The sequence below is a fragment of the Anser anser genome, assembly GCF_964211835.1.
Source record: "Anser anser genome assembly, chromosome: 1".
Taxonomy (NCBI): Eukaryota; Metazoa; Chordata; class Aves; order Anseriformes; family Anatidae; genus Anser; species Anser anser.
In genome coordinates, this window is record NC_139720.1 from 148,926,932 (window position 1) to 148,941,330 (window position 14,399).

Here is a 14,399-nt window from a genome sequence, read left to right on the forward strand (position 1 = left end):
TTATCTGATATGCATAGACATTGAGACTTACCAGAACATTTATACTGTTTTTTTTTTCCTTTTCTTTCTATAATAGGTGATATGTTTATCTATAGTAAATTACCAGCTGTGTTACTTCACAAGGAACAAAGGAAATTACATAAAACCGAAACATTTATTTTTCATTTCAGAAACCATCAGGCTTTTTGTCAATGCTAGATGAAGAAAGCCAATCTAATTGGTCAATGGAACAGAGTCTTTCTAAACGCATTCAGTCCTACCTGGATACATCAGACACAAATACAGTTTATTCTTCCACAAAAGATGGGAATGGCAACCTTGCGCCAAAGGATCAGGGCTCCACCTTCACCATTATGCATTATGCTGGGAGGGTAAGTTGTTTGAAGGATTGGTTACACATAGTTTATGTAAATTCTGTGTGGCCTGTCCAAATTCTGGTTACAAATAACAATTCACATTCTAATGATGAATTTTCAGAAATCAGCGTAGTATCTCAATGCAATACATGTATAGAATCGCTGGTGTGTACCCTATGGTGTTTTTTTTGGTAATGTTACGGAATAGGTAAATGTTAATCAGGACTTTTGTAGCAGGATTCAGTCTACATAATTCTATATGCTAAATTGTATTTTCACTGTAAGCTGTTTATGAAGAAGAGGGGTGAATCAGATATCTCAGCATAAATGTTTAATGTCATTTTAGTTGGCTGTCACTTTGCTTTCAGAAGTTGTTCCAGAACAGGATAGTTTCCTTGTAGGTCCTGTGCCATATATATAGATACCATGGATACCAGCATGAATCTAGCCAAAAAAAAAAAACCCACATTTTTGCTGGCAAGTTGGCAGTCATACCTAAAATATGTTTGTACCTTTTTTTTTTTTTTAAATCTCAGAACATGCTGTGTCTTTAAATCCAGCCGTAAAACAGGATGAATGTTTTGCATTTCCCCTCCTGCAATGTTTACAGGAAAACCATGATCAATTTTGTTAAATAGGCCTCTTACCCTTTTCTTTCCAATACTCCCTCATTTTCATATTCTTACCACAATGAACCACGGCTAAAAGCAAGCAGAATAGTTATGTGTTTAAATGGATAAAAATATGTTTGTTTTATAATTTGACAGATTGTCCCCTCTGTAATTAATGTGACATGTTGCCACTTTTCTCTGTTCACAGTACAGTATTTGAAATGAGCTAATGAGTATAGAAAGTATGGACATAAACTGGGGTTCTCAGTTCTCTCTTTTCAAAAATTTCCACCAAAATCAAGTGAAAATGTAGACTGAAAGTTGCAGGAATCAGTCCTTGCATCTGAACAAATTGTTCTGTATCTTTTCACACTTTCCAAGTCTTAAGCAGTGATCCCATGTGCTATCTCTCCACTGATGAAATCCCATAAAAGCTTTGTGCCTGGCAGCTGTGTTTAGCTACTTTGCCAAGGAACCACAGCACTGTGATCATATGCACTGTGTTGTTTATAAATATAAATGTACTTGTTATTGGTTGATGACTTTACATAATAGGGGACTTTAAACCCGAGGTCTCAGGAAGCCTGGTATCACGCAAAGCCTGGGTTTTTCATGATTTAGTGGTGGTTTGTGACTTGTACCTCATCACATCAGAATCTTCTGTGGAAGCCATGTAGAAACTGCAGGTGCTTCAGCTTAACCAGACAAGTGACACCTAGATGCTCCTCTCTTTACCTGAGCAAGAGATGGAAGAGGTGAGGTCATTGAGCAAGAAACTGGGCAGCTCTGATAAAGTCTTTCGATTAGAATGCATATTACAATGCTAACACAAATGTAAGAGCTTCGCTGCTCCTTACTGTGAAAGGTAGTTAGAGCAACCTTCTCTTCAGATGGTTGTCCTTGTAGCAAATGCAGACAGTTTATCTGGTGTGCTGCTAAAATATCAGTGTAGATTCAGAAGGGAGCTCTTTGTACTTGTTAGGGTAAGAACAAAAGAAATAGAGCTCTAATCCTTGTTGCTAAAGGTACTCCACTGGATGACACACTTTCTGCTATGATGAATATTTTAGGTGCAACAGATTTATGCTATTGAATACTCAGTCAGCTATTGCCAGTGGGTACACCTAGAAGTCAAGTTCAAGACTTGCCTCCAAGTCACCAAAAAAAGACTTGCTGTCTCTGTCATATCTCAAGGTAACATTATGTTTCCTGAACTGTCCAGAGCAAACGAGAAGACAGGCTCTGCATGCTTAGGCTTCTTTGACCAGATTAGGGTCCTTGCAGCAATATATATGGGGAAAGGTCTATTTTATGGCTCTTATTTGGCGTCAGAAATGAAGTAGATGAAAGTGTTGGGCAGCATTCTGACGCAGGCAAATTTGTTCCTGCCCAATGATAGAAATGTGGTCATTATGAAAAGGATTAAGAGTGTTTGGACAGTGCTTAAATTCTTAACCTAAATACTCAGAATAACTCCCTGGAGGCTCTTCTTTCATCATGAAGCCTTCTACTTACACCCAAATTAATTGCCAAATGTAAGTAGTTTGAATACCTCTACTACTGGAACCTTTTTTTTTTTTTTTTTTTTTTTGTAGAAATGTGGGCACGTGGGGGTTAGATAACAGCACAGTGAAGATTTTCTGAAATTTATTAGCACTTAAAGTGATTGAGTTAATTGCTGACAGTGGGCTCCAGATGTCTAAATTCCTTTATAAATCTGTTGTTGTTCTTAGGTAAGGTGTTTTTTGTTTTGTTTTGTTTTGTTTTTTAAATGGAATTCTGTTGTGATTATCCAAATTTATCAGAATACCTCTAAAAAGCTTCCACACACTAGAAGACTGATACGGAAACAACAGCAAGGAAGCTGTATTAAAATCACGATCACAACAATAAGCAAATTTCTTGAGGTTGAAAACATTTTGTTTTATTCTCTAAAGGACTCAGTAGGACCATTTGTTCAGATCAAAGATTCAGGTGCCCAGTTCTGAAACTTAAAACATGAGTGGTAAGGGGTACACTTTTAATTAATGTGTGTTTTATCCTTGCATAGTTGTTTAGATTTTTTTTATTATATAGACTCTTGGTTTGACCTTTTCCTAATAATAGTAATGACATTTGATCTAAAAGTATGAACAAATAGATGGCTCTCCAAGTAATGTAAATTCACACATTCTTTTGAAGTCAATGGAAATCCTTTGGTTTACATTGGCCAAGGAATTATTCCAGACTGTAAGGTTGTTCTTTGCATCCGCATAGCAGTAAAATGCTCGTGTCTGTGCCAAAACAGAAAAGTTCCTGTGCAAGTGCTTAACTCCCCTTACTTTAATAGTGACTGAGCAAGATCTTTAAAGACACTTGCATTTTTGGTAATTCATGGAACTGTTACCAAGCTATCATAAGTTGAAGTGTCCAGGGATTTATTATAGGAATTTACATAAAATCTGATGATAGCATTGTTGTACTAAATTATTACAAAAATGGATGTTTTTTTTTCCCAGACTAGCTATCTTCATAGGTTGAAAAAAAAAGGATATTAAATTATTATTTTTTTTAAAAACTGCTGATGCTGTTCTTGAGATTGTGCTATTACTACATTTAGTATCTGTTTCATAGAAGTCATTTGTGATTTATACTTAATGAAAATTGTTAATAGATAGGACTTTTAAATACATCAGCTTTTATTGGCACTCAAAAATAAGAATTTCATATATAAAGTGACAGTATAGTTTGGCAGTTTTTGATAGCTATTTTTATAGTCTGGTATCAATTAAATGAGTCTAAAGCAAGAGAAGTAGAAAGCAGTCTTCCTCTGCATCATTACCTTCAGAGATCTCAAAATTTAAAACGGCGGGGGGGGGGGGGGGGCGGGGACGACACACTGATTTTATTCTCACTTATCACAATTTTTCACTGACTGTAACTCCTTTTACTTGGTAAAGCTTCTCATTATTTACATGAGTATAGCTGAAAGATGAATCAGACCCAGAGGGTAGAAGAAGAATTACCAGTAAAATGTGACAGGTAATTGAACATGAAATTTTCACTTCTAGGCTTAATCATTTATATTCAGGTAATGTGTCCAGGCCGGTGTTCACAGAAAAAAGTAGCACTGAATGCAGGCTTTATGTTAAACAGAAGTTGAGGGCAGACAGCCTGATTTCCCTAGGTAACAAAAACTGTAACTGCAATGTAGTTGCACAGTCAGTGTCAGTGTGAAACAGCTGGTAGTCCATGTCATCTACTGCAAAAAAAAGTTCCACGTTGGACCTGGTGTGGGCTTCTTTTTTCAATAGGTTATGTATGTAGCTCTAAGTCCAGAAAGAACTGGGTTCAGATACATTTACTCAGGTAGCTACACTTAGAGTTGCCATTTTAGCAACTCTTAAGTGCAGTTAATACTGCAAAAAGCAGCTATTGAAAATTCTGCCTTGCTGAAGAGACCTACTATTTTATCTTTAATTGAGATGCCAGACAGCCTTTTTTGTGAATGAAAGTGTGTTACTAGCTTTATATTATGAGGGAATTACAACTGACACAAATGTGTCCATGCAGTTTTAAGGACCTCTAACATGTTCCTATCTTAATGTTATGTAACTATTGTTGTAGGAAACTAGTCTTTTTTTTCCCACTATTAAGTCTTTTTGACTGATTATAATCATGCATTATCAAGTATCACTCATTCCCTTATGTTTTATGCTCAGTAGCCTTCTCTAGGACTACATATGCCATATTGCGGTTCCAAGCCTAATTAGATTCAGATTATTCCAGAACAGGCAGTACTAAGAGAAAAAGAGAAGAGATAAGGGGTGAGAAATGAAAAAAAAAAATAAAATGCACAAGGTCAAAATGAACCTAGGAAGGCATACAGGGGGAAGAGATTCAGAAGAAAAAAGAAAAAAAAAAAAAAAAAGAATTTGGAATTCCTGCTTGACTTTCTGGAGAAACAATACTTTAACAAAATGTCTGTGTATGATACCATTCTCAGAGACCTTTTTTTTAAATTATTTTTTATTATAATCTTGACTCCTTTGGAATGGAGAAAGTGGGCTAAAAGAGGAAACTGTGCACAAGTAAGCTGCTGCACATAGAAATCAATGTGTGAGTGAAATTTTTCAGTGGAAGATGAGAACGAATTCCATATTACACAAATGTGACAGAACCATCCTGTGGAAGAAAGGAAACATTTATTTTTTCTTTATTTCTCTTGAATTTCACTATGATGCCTGCACAACACTAGATCTGCCTTCTTCGGCAGTAGTATGATACAGTTGTTAACTCCATGATCACATGTTTAGCAAATGCCACTGCGAATATTAGTACTTGATCATATCAAGTATTTTACTTTATCTCCCAGTTTTAATTTTGCAGCTGAACAGACTCCTACAATGCCTTGATATATTATGAGTCTCTTCTAAGAGCCATTTGGTGTCTTGGTATCTGACTGCTGTAAGACAAAAAGCTTATCTGTTCAGTTCAGGCAGAAGGTAGAAAAGAATGATTCAGGTTTTGTAAGACTAAAAAAAAATCTAGTGGAAGGCTTTATCTGAAAGTTGTTTTACACATTGCCTTGAACATTGGCAGTCTGATCTCTTCTGGAAAAATTCTGCTCTTGTAAGGTATTGCTTTGTTTCTGATGTCTGGTGTGGGTATACTTAGCTGCTTCTTGCAGAGCCCATCTGCCTGGCAGCATTGTGAGAGGAGAGGCACGGTGAGCCCACAGCGCACACTGCCAGCTTGTCTGGAGGAAATAAGGTGTTTTGTGGGTGCAGTTGATCAATGCATCTAACCATCATCTGAAACTGTACTAAGAATGTGTAATACCGAATCTCTATATACTTTTGTCGATAACATTAATATTTACATTGTAGGCTCTCATGTAATGTAAGGGCTTCACATGAATTACATCTCTGAACTGTCAGCCTTACTGATAGTCATGATTTTTGAAGCATAACATTCCATCATGGAATTTTCTTTAGGATTCAAAGTTGTTTTATTTTTTCCTAATTTTACAGAAGAATTTACATGCCAGTAAGTAAACCAGAAATATCTAAGCTAATATATTAGCTTAACATAATGCCAAGAGACACAGATTTACCTTGTAGCAGTATTTAACATATCCTTGTATGAGATAATGAGCTATATGCCCATTTGTTCAAGTAGCCTGAACAACATGTCATATTTTAAGCTTTGTGCAGTTTAAATTTATACTTGAATTAACAAATCTGGTAAGTCCCTTGTCAGTGTTAGCTTTGCCACTGTTTTTGACTTATAGTACTATAATAAACTGTCCAGACCAAAAGACCAACTGCTTTGCTCTATAAACCGGTGCACATAATGTCCTTTAAGTGCAGATCAATGTCTGTGCCATTTCTCAGCTATGCACATTTCAAAAATACCTCTCAGCTGTCAGCTCACCTTCACCAATGCAGTCATCTCTGAAATGCCTTATGTATCCCAGGCAGACTGTGAAACTGAACCTCTAAATCAAAAGACAAAAGGAGATGGATTAATCAATAAGGATGCTTTCATTTTCTCTATTTTTTCCCCAGGCTGAATCCCCAGACATAACAATCAAATCAGTCTAGTCTAAGTTATACCAAAGCCTATAAAGGTTATTTGACAAAGATTCTCTTTTTTCACACAGACAAGGTAGTAGTACTTTTTCTCCCTCCCTCCCTCCCTCCCTCCCTCCCTCCCTCCCTCCCTCCCTCCCTCCCTCCCTCCCTCCCTCCCTCCCTCCTTCCTTCCCTCCTCCCTCCCTCCCTCCCTCCCTCCCTCCCTCCCTCCCTCCCTCCTTCCTTCCTTCCTTCCTTCCTTCCTTCCTTCCTTCCTTCCTTCCTTCCTTCCTTCCTTCCTTCCTTTTCTTTTCCTTCTTTGCTTTCCTTCTTTGCTTTCCTTCTTTCTTTCTTTCTCTCCCCCCCTACTTGGCCTGTGTCTCTTTCTCTCTCATTCTCTCCCCCCCACCCCACCCCCCCAAAGTAAACTTGATTTTGGACATTCACTTAAAGGTTCTCCTGAAGGAAAAAATAATAGAACATAACTACCGCCTCTCTCATTTTGTTTCTAAACATCTTCTGGCTTTAATATTCCACTATTTCTGAGTGTTAGAATACGACTGAGTTAGAGTGTTAGATTACAGACTGTTTTAAAGGTATTTAATTAGCTCATTGCTTAACAAAACTTGTTTGGAGCATGTCAGAAGCCCAGAGATACTGAAAAAAATGGCATACTCAGACTTTTAAATGCTAGCACTCACATTTATGTACTGGTGGAAAGGTAGGAACTACAAGTGACTTTCTGTGCATTGAAATTGTCCTTGAACATGTTCTCAAAAAAATATCTTTCAATTATATAAACTGATTATTTTCATATTAACTGAATTTGACAAGACATACAAAATGAGTTTCTGAGTTACATTTTACATTATTAATATTATTACTACGTTATGAAAATAGTAACATTTTTGGTTTGAACTATAAATGTAACCAAATGAACATAACATTCCAGGTGGCATTTTCTTGGCTTTTTTAATCTTCCAATTAACCATGAGTACTTTTGTCATACCACAGGATATGAAAACAAAAATTATTTGAAGGAATTGATTAAAAGTATGTGTAAAGATGGTCCTGTTGATAAAGTATTTGGGGAAATCGAGTAAACTTAGATAAAGTCCCTTGCTAAAATCAGATGATATGAAGAGGATACTTCAGGTCAGAAGTCACATTTCTGAGAGAAGATGTAAAATTGAATGTCATGAGGATGATTAATGAATTGAAGAAACAAGAGTATGTAAGAAGATAAGAGGGCCACGCAGTTCTCTGTGCACCTTTGGTGTGCAAGCCTTCTGTCTTCTGGGTGTTGTTTTTTTCCTCTTATTCTTATCTACTTGTTTTCATGACATTAAAACCAGGTGCACCAATTTAAATGACCAGAGAACAGATCTGACACAAACAGAATGAAATATTTTTTTCGCATAGCAAGGAACCAGTGAAACTCCTTGCCACAGAGTATTATGGAGGCCGAAAATGTTAATGAGCTCTGGAAACAGAGACTCATAGAGGAAACATCTGTCAGGAGATATTAACCACAAAGATGAGATACAGCCTGCAGATCCAGAGCTCCCTAATGGGCAGAGCCCTGGAAGATGAGAGGGGAACTGGTGGGAGGCAAAGTGGAAACATTACTCAATATTTTCCCCTAAATGCCCAAGGCTAAATGCACATTTGGCCTGCCCCACTACTAGTATGTTTAGGTTAAGCTCTCCTCCCTTCTGAACTTAAGGGAAGTAAATTCAATCCCTTTCTTGTTTAAATGTTATACTGAATTCAAATGCATTGTGGAACTCTGCACTATTTTTTAATAAAAACAACTGGTACAGGTAATATCTAAAGATACTACTACTACTGTGTTACCCGTGGTTAACACATACACATAGGTTTACATACTGTCTACCCCTAAATGTTCATGGTGCAGAACAAGACAGAACAAACAGCTACAATAAATGGAAGTGAGAATAAGGGGTATGTTTTATAATACCAGAACCATGAGGTAAGCTAGTGTACATTTCCTGTCTGAACCACATAAAATTTGTACGGGGCTTTTCTCCTCAGAATAACTATACACGGTGCTCGAGTGCCAATCAGTGCAGAGTCCTGGCCAGTTTACTTTAGAAACCCAATGGAAAAAAAGTGGGGGAACTGCATGTGCTTTAGGCAAAGTGCCACCATAGGTTGGCATCTCTGATGGGGACATGATTAAATTAACAAAATAGACCATTTGGAGAGGACTTCTTTCTTTCTCTTCTGTGGAACTGACAATAAATATGGGACCCTAGAGTGCCATTTCATTGAGCCACTTTTCATGTCTTTAGGCAGTGAATTAATTTACCAATTTACTATGGGAAAAGTGTTAGAGAGTTAGCAATAAAGGGAATCCTGTTAACTTTTATGTATTTTATGTGATGAGAGATGTCTTATGAATATAGTTCTAGAAGTTGATAGTGTATTATACCAGTACCAGTACTGAAACTTCTCCCTGTTTCAATGTAGGCATTTTCATAGAATCATAGAATCATTAATGTTGGAAGAGACCTTAAAGATCATCTGGTCCAACCATCACCCTACTACCAATATCACCCACTAAACCATGTCCCTAAGCACCAGGTCCAGCCTTTCCTTGAACACCCCCAGGGACGGTGACTCCACCACTTCCCTGAGCAACCCGTTCCAATGCCTGACTGCTCTTTCTGAGAAGAAATGTCTCCTCATTTCTAACCTAAACCTCTTCTGGTGCAACTTGAAGCCATTCCCTCTAGTCCTATCACTAGTTACCTGTGAGAAGAGGCCAACCCTACACTTTCCTTTCAGATAGTTGTAGAGAGCAATAAGGCCCCCCCTGAGCCTCCTCTAAACAACCCCAGCTCCCTCAGCCACTCCTCACAGGACTTGTGTTCCTGGCCCTTCACCAGCTTCGTAGCCCTTCTCTGGACATTCTCCAGGGCCTCGATATCCTTCTTGTAGAGAGGGGCCCAAAGCTAACACAGTACTCGAGGTGCGGCCTCACCAAAGCAGAGTACATGGGGACGATCACCTCCCTGGTCCTGCTGGCTGCACTATTCCTGACACAAGCCAGGATGCCGTTGGCTTTCTTGGCCACCTGGGCACACTTCCAGCTCATGTTCAGGTGAGCATCGACCAACACCCCTGGATCCTTTTCCTCTGCACAGCTTTCGAGCCACTCTGCCCCAAGCCTGTAGCATTCTATGGGGTTGTTGTGGCCAAAGTGCAGGACCTGGCACTTAGCCATATCGAAGCCCATCCCACTGGCCTCTACCCATCGACCCATCCTGTCCAGGTCCCTCTGCAGGGCCTTCCTACCCTCCAGCAGGTCGATACTTCCTCCTAACTTGGTGTCATCTGCAAACTTACTGAGGGTGCTCTTATCATAATGTATAATCTCCCACTGCTATACTTACCTACTCGTCCCATCAATAGTAACTCTCTTCTTCTAATTTAGTCAAAGCCTAAGACATTCAATTAGGAACTGGTATTATGAATTTGTTAAGTAAGGCCTGTTAATTATCTTTTATGGACCAGTATGTTAGAACATGTACTTTAAGTACACTGAAAACTTATGCTTAAGTTAAACATAATAGTATGCTTAAATTACTCTAATAGTTTACTAGCTATATTGTATACTCTTAAGAGACACAGATAAAAATTATATGATAGTGCATCCATCATGGAAACAAACATAATTCTATTGTTACACTTTTTCTATGGCTGATGCCATACTAATTACGTCACTTGACAATTACTAAGTACAACAGATTATACACATCAAGACGTAATATTTTTCATGAGTAAGATAGCATCACATAATTGTCAAATGACCCAATGGAAAAGAAAATTAATGAACTGATTAGTATTACTAATCTTTATTATATATTTACAGCTTTATTAAATATAAAGGGATAAAATTTCCCCAAATACCTAACGAGCTTAGGATATAGATTCAATAAGAAACTTAAAACAGCTTTTAGATAAAAATGTGGTCCCAAGGTAAAAACAAACAAACAAACAAACAAACAAAAACTGTGTTCTAAGAAGTTCCCATTAAGTTTCTGCCTAATCCTGGAGGTAGTACTACAGTCTATTTTTTTTGTTGGTTTTGTGAATTTTTAAATTCCCTTTGGATTCTACTACTATGCAAGCTAGAGCTGTTTATATCTACAGCTTGCAAATTAATTAGCTGTTTGTCTGTTGTCCCCACAAAAAAAAGAAAAGAAAAAAAAATGCCAAATGGCTATCCATTTTGTAGAAATGAGCTTTCTGCAAAATATCCCTTTCATTCGGAAAGTTACTGTGTAGTTCTTACCCTTCATGTAGTGGTCTAGTTGTGAGAGCTTTCATTTGAGAAACAGGAAGCACTGGTTTAGCTTCTGGCTTAACCTGAAGGGATGCAAATATGTAGACCAAGGTGGAGGATAGGGATGATATTAGAGTTTGGAGGAGAAGAGGGAAAACCGCTTCCTTCCCTGAGTTAAAGCTATGGGTGCATACAGCAAGAGTTCTAGATTAACAGAATATCCATAAAAATCTTAGCGATGTAATTATTGTTGTTCCATACTTCAACATAAAGAGGAGAAACAGTTTTTTTCAACCCTGAGCAACCCGTCCTCTCAAGCTAGCAAAACTGCCTTGGGAGGTAAGAAAGATAAATTCCCACCTCAGTCAGAGGAGGGAAATGCAGTGGAGAGGTAGGAAAATCTACTATGTATGGCAAAGTGTGCATGTGTCTGCCACTTGGGCTGATTTTTCTCCTCAGAAAGGTAGCAGGCTTTGAAGAAGATCTAAGCTTTTGTGGCTAGATTGTCTTGAATCATGTAAATAGAATGTTTCTATCTTGTTTTCTGCAGAGTAGCATCTATAATGTTAGTAAACACACCTGCTATTGTCAACCACATTAAATTAATAATTATAAAAAAAAAAAAAGCCAGAAAGTTGATTTACTTGAGAGAGTGGTTGCAAGAAAGATTTGTGGGCTGCACTTCCGGGTGGAACTAGACATCTTTCTGGAATGCCAATTTAGGTGACTAAAATTCCAGGTGGAATTAGATATATATTTTCCGTACACTAGTTCTAGGGCATTTCCTGTTCAAGGAACTGGTGAATTCAGTCACATAACTCTCACTTGATGCTGAGCCTGAAGCCTAGAGAATCCTTGCTTCCATTCCACAAAACAGTCAGATAAAGGTTGGGTATCATCATGGTTAGGTGTTAAAGTTTAGGTCCATTAAAGGTTTGTAGCCATTAGTGTCTCTGTGTCAAGATTCATCTAACGAAATGTCCTTTGCTGCAGCTGGAGACTTGCATATCAGAGCTGGCCATCTAATCTACACGCATAGTTGGTGGATGGCAAATAAGCACTTGCTAGGGTGGAATGCATCCCATTGAAAAATAGGGCAGATGAGTCAGGAATATATTTTTCCTGCATGTATACAGAAGCCATGTGTGACTGACTGAGATGTAGGCACCCACACTTACATAAGGTGAGATAAATCCCATCATCTGTACACAGACTGGTTTTCAAAACAGGACATAAGTAGCACAGTTCCTTTTTTAAAGTTGTGCCCCAGGTCTGTCTTTAATATTAATTGCCATACTAGCCAAGCTGTGAACCATAATCATAAATTGTTGATAAGAAAATTCTGTTTTGCTGTTTTATTTTAATCATTCTGTTTTGTAAAATATTGATATTCTGTGCAAAATAAACATAAATTTAGAAATATGAGGACAAAGCAATCTGATAATGGTGATGCAAGGATTTTAACTGGTGTTTCAGGCTCAGTGACTGCATTTTGGTCTCAGTGCTTCTTTTCTATACAGTGGCACCTGGATAGGCTCAAAGTTAAAACAGACACTTGGTCATTTCATCATTTCATCATTTTGTATGCATCTTCAGGAACTCTTGCTGTAGCATTGGGTTTTCCTCACTTTGGTGTGCCCACCACATGTTAGAGTTCATCTGCATTCAGATGATAGATGGTGTAGCGCTTGAAATGATGACATCAGTCAGCTAAGGTGATCCAAAACCCTTATGTGCATAGTTGTTAGATGGGTAAATGGATTTTTTACATAACCTGTAGACTGAATTTGCCTCCAAAGGCAATATAAATGGCTAGAGCTTGTTCTGAGTGTGAGCTGGGACCTCAGATTGATCTATAAGTGGTCTGTTACGGTCACTGTGAATAGACCACAGTGGTCTGGGACTGAAGATTACTACAGGGAAAGTAATGTTTACATCACTGTCTTCTATATGCTACACTTTTGATTGAGTCTTGCATTGTGGAAGTGTTTTAGAATCAGTCTGATGAAATTTTTGTATGCTTGCAGAGACACACAATGTTCAGCAACCAGTTCTTCTGGTTAGTATTGTTGGTGTTGTTAAGAAAAAATTGTAAGACACTACGTGGTGCCAGACTTTAACTGTCAAGTGGAAGAAAACACAACTTAATTTCTACTGCTGTAAGATTTTAAATAGGTGCTGGGATCATTACTAATGATGTCACAATATTTTATTATAGGTTACTTACGAAATTGCTGGTGCAGTAGAAAAAAATAAAGATTCCCTTTCACAAAATCTCGTATTTGTAATGAAAGGTAAGTAAATGGTTTTGTGGTTGCTGTTGTTGTTAGAAATCAACCTATTATGACTTCACTTCAATTTTCATTCATTTTTAGGAGAGTTTATGTATATTTTCTTTCCAGTTTAAAAAGAAGTCATCCTCATCTCTTTGAAGTATGTTCCTATTGTCTGAAAATTACTGTAATTTTGAAAGCTTTTAGAATCCATGAACATGAAGCATCTTTATTATGTGATGTGATGTAAAGAAATAAAAGATACAGTGTTATTGATTAGTATAAATTTTAAAAAAAATCATTAAGTATAACTTAAAACCTTTTAAAAAGAAAATCAAAACAAAACAAACAACAACAAAAAATGAAAATAGGGAAAGGAAAAAGGCTCCCAAAATCCTAGAGACTGCAGTGGGATGTACTTCACTGCTTGAGCGTGCTTTCTAAAAGCAGCATCTTGTGGGCGTTCTTGTTTTCCAATGAATAGATACAAATGTCCTTTGAAATACAAAATTAAATACTCTTCCATGTGCATATTGTATAATTATGTCCAATAATAATGCATCTCCATTTATTAATTAATGATTCATAATTGGATAATTAAAAACCTCATTCATTTAGTCTTTCTGTGAAGAAAAACAAAACATCTTCCTCGGGGAAATGTCATTATATCCTGAGCTGTTATTTGTCTTTGCTTCAACCAGTGCAGAGTCTTTTGCCTAATATGTTATGTATTTATATTTCTTTCAATAGAAATAGAGTTCTTTTGGAGGTAATATTTGTCTTCCAAATCAGCTTTGCTCTTACAATATATTGCTTTTTAGTAATTTTTCTGTGAAATTAGCTAAACCTTCTAGTAAAAATAATTGATGCAATTTAAAGGCAAATGGCATACATTGAGGATGAGAAAAGAAATGAAAGAGTTGATCTTAAATATAATCTTATTGATTATAGTTTTAGAGAAATTCCAGTTCTAACTGTTGCAACTTAATGCCAAATAATACAAGAAGGTGTATTCTCAACTTCCAGTATGTTCTACAAGAGAGAACATTCTGCCGTTCTCTTAAATAGGTTCCTTTTGCATTTTCATTGCTATTTTGTGTAATCATATATGCAGCTCTTAAAAGGGAAGAATGGAGGATTGGATTGCATATAAAATGTTTGATTTGCTGAGAGTGAGTATATATAATTAACAAGTCAAATAATAATAAATATAATTAATGGAAACATTCTGAAGGCAGAATTTTTAAAAGGATCTAAGTGACTTAGGCTTTTGAAACTTAAAATCTATTGAT

General features: G+C 37.0%; 1 protein-coding gene across 6 annotated transcripts in view; it reads left to right on the forward strand.

Moving 5' to 3' along the window:
• The window catches only part of MYO16 (myosin XVI), a 385,412-nt gene that overhangs the window by 282,685 nt on the left and 88,328 nt on the right, over positions 1–14,399 (forward strand). For all 6 annotated transcript variants that reach the window (XM_083834843.1, XM_083834844.1, XM_083834845.1 and 3 more), the window contains 2 exons: positions 171–371; positions 13,053–13,128. In XM_083834843.1, the coding sequence (XP_083690969.1) occupies positions 171–371; positions 13,053–13,128 (277 nt within the window). The remainder of the gene's footprint in view (positions 1–170; positions 372–13,052; positions 13,129–14,399) is intronic.